Source organism: Grammomys surdaster, unplaced genomic scaffold (assembly GCF_004785775.1).
Source record: "Grammomys surdaster isolate TR1022 unplaced genomic scaffold, NIH_TR_1.0 425, whole genome shotgun sequence".
NCBI classification, from domain to species: Eukaryota; Metazoa; Chordata; class Mammalia; order Rodentia; family Muridae; genus Grammomys; species Grammomys surdaster.
Genome location: NW_021604844.1, coordinates 588,192 through 593,529, shown reverse-complemented (window position 1 = coordinate 593,529; position 5,338 = coordinate 588,192). Strand labels below are relative to the sequence as shown.

The window sequence follows — 5,338 nt, the reverse complement described above, 5'->3', positions numbered from 1 at the left end:
TACAGAAAGAAAGGATTCTACCATCTGGAAATACCTAATAGAGACTAGTTTCCCGAGAGGATGGGGATGGAAATTTTCTTGGAATAATCATCAGCAACATACACTAAGAATTTGATGGTCACTAAAATGAGCCACTGGATTTATGATCTGCTGTAGAAAGTGTATTCTGGATAGCTTGGCACACAAGGGAGCATTAATACTAAGCTCACTTTCCAGAAAAACTAGAGTGGCACATGTACACAACTTACCTAGAATGATATTTGACACATAGCCATCTACACCTAAGGAACCATATTGATTATAGTGTGTCTCTGGAAAAGTACTGATTTGAAAGGTGTTCTTCAGGAGCTGAATCCTGGATGGTAGACAGACTCCTCTCATGCATTTCTGACTTCTATAGAGTGGGAGCATTAGGATCAGATATAAAGTCCAGATATTCTGTTGTCTAACTGTATAATTTTAGGATACATACTTAGTCCCACCTGTATATGTATAAGAGAAAGAGAGGGAGAGAGATTTTACTTCCTTGAACAATTGTGATAATTGGATGGATGCAGATAAGTGAACAATTGGATCATACTGTATACGTTCTGAGTATAACTCTGATCTGGATTTCAGTAGCACCCATGCCATTATTTGTTATAAGACAGACTTTAATTTATTGTGTTAAAAATAAGGACAAGGATTTCTTCTTCTTTCTTTCCACTCTTCATCCCTTCCCTTCCTTCCTTCCCCACTTCCCTTGCTCTTTCTTCTCTTTTTACATTTTTGCTTTATTTTCTCCTTCCTTCCTTCCTCTCTTTCTTTCTTCCTCTCTTTCTTCTTCTCTTTCTTCCTCTCTTTCTTCCTCTCTTTCTTTCTTTCTTCCTTCCTTCCTTCTTTTCTTTCTTTCTTTCTTTTTCTTTCTTTCTTTCTTTTTTCTCAAATTGATGTTTTCTCTCAAGGGTCAAACAGTGAGTTTTCAAGGTAATAGGACAATTACTTTAATGATTAAATTATTGAGATATAATTGTTCCATATGCAAACTGCATATGCTACTATCTAAACCCTAGAATTGGAGCATGGATAAAATTATACACATAGAACATGTAAAATATGAAGAACACAGAGAACTGTATAAAATGTACTTGACATCAATTTTTCTTGAACTATCCTGCAGTCACATAGGCAGACTTGTATATCTCAGAGACACTCTGACATTCTTCTGAATATTTATCAAGCCTGTCTTATGGTTACATTTTAAAAAAGAGAGTTAGTTTGCTCAGTGTCATGTTCTAGACTCAAGAACTTATTTTAAAAACTACTGGAAATTGGATTTTCCCAGTATATCATTTTGGTATTTACTGGGAAGTTATATAGATAAGAATAATTTTTCTTGTCACTTTTTGTCACAAATCAAGAGAAGACTGGCTTGGAATATTTAAAAAACTTGTTTTGGAACAATCTGGTAAATTTGTTTTCTCAAAAAATGTGGAACACTAAGAAGCTAGAAGAGAAGCCTACATTTCTAGTATATCAACAAATAGTTTAAAAAATTAAGAATTATCAGTATTGATTAAGTGCTAGACAGATGTTTATAGAATAATCTATATATGCATTGTTATATTCAATTATCTAATTTTCCTTCTTTTCCCAGACTTCACTATGCTCATCCTTAATGATACCAGTTCCCAGCTTCCGACCTTCCTTCTCACTGGTATCCCTGGCTTGAGAGCAGCTCAGGTCTGGATCTCCATTCCCTTTTGTCTCCTTTATGTAATTGCCCTCTCTGGGAACAGCATGATCCTGCTGGTAATCCTTCGTGAACAGAGCCTCCATGAGCCTATGTACTATTTCCTCTCTATGCTTTCAGTCACAGACCTGAGCTTGTCTCTCTGCACACTTTCCACTACCCTTGGTGTCCTCTGGTTTGAAGCCAGAGAGATCAACTTAAATGCATGCATTGCCCAGATGTTCTTTCTCCATGGATTTACTTTCATGGAATCTGGAGTTCTGCTGGCCATGGCCTTTGATCGTTTTGTGGCCATCTGTGATCCACTGAGATATACCACTATTCTTACCAATGCCAGGATTGCCCAAATTGGCATAATTGTACTGATAAGGAATGTTGCAGTCATGTTGCCAGTTGTGCTCTTTGTCAAGAGGTTGTCCTTCTGCAGTTCTCTGGTTCTTTCACATTCATACTGCTACCATGTAGATCTCATCCAGCTCTCATGTACAGACAACAGAATCAATAGCATTCTTGGTCTGTTTGCACTATTTTCTACTACAGGGTTTGACTGCCCTTGCATCTTGCTGTCCTATGTACTGATCATCCGATCTGTCCTCAGCATTGCTTCCCCTGATGAGCGACAGAAAGCCTTCAATACATGCATATCCCACATCAGTGCTGTTGGCATCTTCTACATTCCTCTCATCAGCTTGTCTCTTGTTCACCGCTACGGCCATTCAGCACCCGCCTTTGTTCACACAATAATGGCCAACGTCTTCCTGCTCATCCCTCCTGTGCTCAACCCTATAATCTACAGTGTGAAGACAAAGCAGATTAGAAAGGCTATTATCAAGGTTTTAAATCAGAAGCAGAACCATCTTTAATAATGATTTCAGTAGAAAGGAACATTTATAAATAAATGATTTTATGGAATAGGGTAATTTTAAAACATCAAATAAACTTTTAAGATGTCACATCATGGAACTTCTAGGTTGTATGATACTTGCTTTTTAAGTTTCTCTATCAGTAAGTTCATATTAATGACATTTAAATTATTAATTCATTTTCAATACAATATGAGCTGCTTAGATGAATAAATAATTGTTCATAGTTCTAGCTGGTGCTATTAATCAGTAGAAAGTAATTATTCAGACTCTATTCAATTAAAAAGTTTGAATTTAATATGAGAAATCATAGATGAGTCAGCTGTTGTATTTTTAATGAAACAGAAAAATATTTTAATCAGTTGTAAGTGTTTTATCCAAAACCTTTTATTCTCTGACTGCTTCCTAAATTGTTTTTTGGTTAAATACTAAAATACATGTCAGCAATTTGACTTTAAATCTTGTATCAGTCAATCTGCCTTGTCTTTTATTATATGCTAAAGAAAATACAGATAAAGATAAAATTGAGTTTTCGAAGTTGATAATTGTATCAATCCAAGTTGTATGCTTAAACAGCTGATGAATAATCACAGTAGATCTCAAAAGATCACTAGGCTCCTCATTATTAAATAAATATCAAACAAACAGGACTCTATTAATCATCTTATTTCAACAATTTTATAACAAAAGATGATGATTTATTTAGGTGCTTATTATAATGAGAAATTACATCTATGTGCAATTGTCATCAAAGAATCCAGATGTTCATTTGTCCAAGATTTAACTGTATTTATATATGAACGTGTATAGTTGAGGAAAATATTAGATAATTTTTATCTTAGACTAGCATTCACATTGCAATTTATGTCACAGAAATCAGGACTCACGGTCAGTGAATGTATTCTGTGTAAATGTGTGAAGAACTGCAATTAGCCATTTTGGTGGCAGAGACTCATTTGGCTCCAGTCAATGCAAACAGGCATGTTTTTCGATACTTTCAGTAGATCAGTAAGAAGGAAGAGTCTGCCTAATTTAGCCTATCATTTCATTTCAAAGATTATATCCAGGCTTCTGAGCATGGATGATAAAGTTTTCATTACAAATTGTTTATGGTAATGATAGTTTGATGGTAGGGTTTGAATGGGAGAAGACTAATGTCAAATCAAGGACAAGATGGTATGTTAGATGCTATATCAGGGTCCAGAATGAAGACAAAAACCAGACAACACTTAGAAAATGTATAATTTAATATAAATAATCATCAGCATTGGAAGCAAGGTAGTGAGGAAATTGGCTAATAAGAACTCACCAGAATTACACATACTCTAGTAGAATGGATACAAGGAACAAAGAACAATGTGATGGGGCCACCAAGCAGCTCTCGTTTCGTTCTTTTATACATACAAAGTTATGGAAGTGTATTATTTTTAACACTTGAAAAAATCTGCCCTCCCCATCACCAGAACGTCCTTTCATATGAAGATGTTGCAGAAGGAAGAGGGTGTCACTGCTATGCCTGACAGTTGTAGAGGCTTTCTACATTCATGTCATCTGTATATCAGTAAGAGTCAGTGACAGGAGATTTTCTCAGCATGAGATTGCATGTGCAGCTTTCCAGATTATTTATGTGGAACCTTTAAGGCACATGTACATTCTCAGGGCAGAGTGCATATAGGAGAAGCTACCCCAGACAGTGTTCTGTTTGTTATGTGTGTGGGTCTTCTGGCTTAGCCATTGTCACAGAGGACAGGTGGAGAGCACCCTCGGTGTGTCAGTGTGGAAGAGAGTTGTGAACAGCTGGGAATCACTCTCAGAGAAAGAATGAAGGACCATAAAATGGAACAAAATTTTATCTTTTAACACCACCCCAGCAAATTATAAAGAAACCAGCTAGTGAAAGTCTCCTTCTTCCTGTCTTCCTTCACTACCATCAACTGACAAGAATTAGCATTGTACCAGATGGCAAAAGAAAAAAAAAAAAAAGCTAATGTGTCCACACCATTATCATAGAAGACAAAAGGAATGTGAAACAGAGTCAGCAAATCAAAATGAGCCAGGCACTACTATGAATGGATATTGACTAATCTTATATAACTGCGTCTGTATGTTTATCAAATATGCTTGATGATGGCCTATCCAGGAAATTAAAAGAGAGAGAGTGAATTACCTGTCAGACCTTATTTCTCCTTGGTCAAAGTTTACCTCACAGCTTCCTAATTTCCTCCACACATCTGGATTATACATGAATAAACAATAAGCAGTCATACTGGAGGTCTTTCAGTGTTAGCTAGGAAGAACTCAACAGGCATAAGGTGCTTGTACATTATGAGTTTTCAAGTGCCACTGTCCTTATCCAGCTGATGATTGGATATGTATTAGTTACTTTTACTGTTGCTTGACCAAGTACCTGAAGAGTTCAACTTGAAGATATATTTTTTCTATTTTTTTTATTGGATATTTTATTTACATTTCAGATGTTAACCCCTTACCACATTTCTCTCTACCTCACCCAGGAACCCCCTATCCCATCCCCCTCCTCCTGCTTCTATGAAGATCTATTTTGACTTACATTTCTGGTGATAGTATCCATCAAATAGGGAAGACACTGTGATAGAAGCATGAGACAATTTGGTTGCATCTTATCCACAGCTAGGAGGCAAAGATAGATGAAGGCTGTCACAGAACCAGCTTCGTTTCCCCCTTTATTGACTCCAGAATCCCAATTCATAAGATCTGAGTGCCC

The 5,338-nt window shown here is 36.3% G+C and overlaps 1 protein-coding gene across 1 annotated transcript; it reads left to right on the top strand.

Annotated features, from left to right (window-relative positions):
- Positions 1–1,644: 1,644 nt before the first annotated feature.
- Positions 1,645–2,595, top strand: LOC114632805 (olfactory receptor 51F2). Its single transcript, XM_028781412.1, has one exon. It carries the CDS (start codon positions 1,645–1,647, stop codon positions 2,593–2,595), a length of 951 nt encoding a protein of 316 aa, XP_028637245.1.
- Positions 2,596–5,338: the final 2,743 nt, after the last annotated feature.

Bases quoted from the DNA above. Each gene is read 5' to 3' on its own strand.
- LOC114632805 (XM_028781412.1), top strand. From the start codon at position 1,645: ATGCTCATCCTTAATGATACCAGTTCCCAGCTTCCGACCTTCCTTCTC.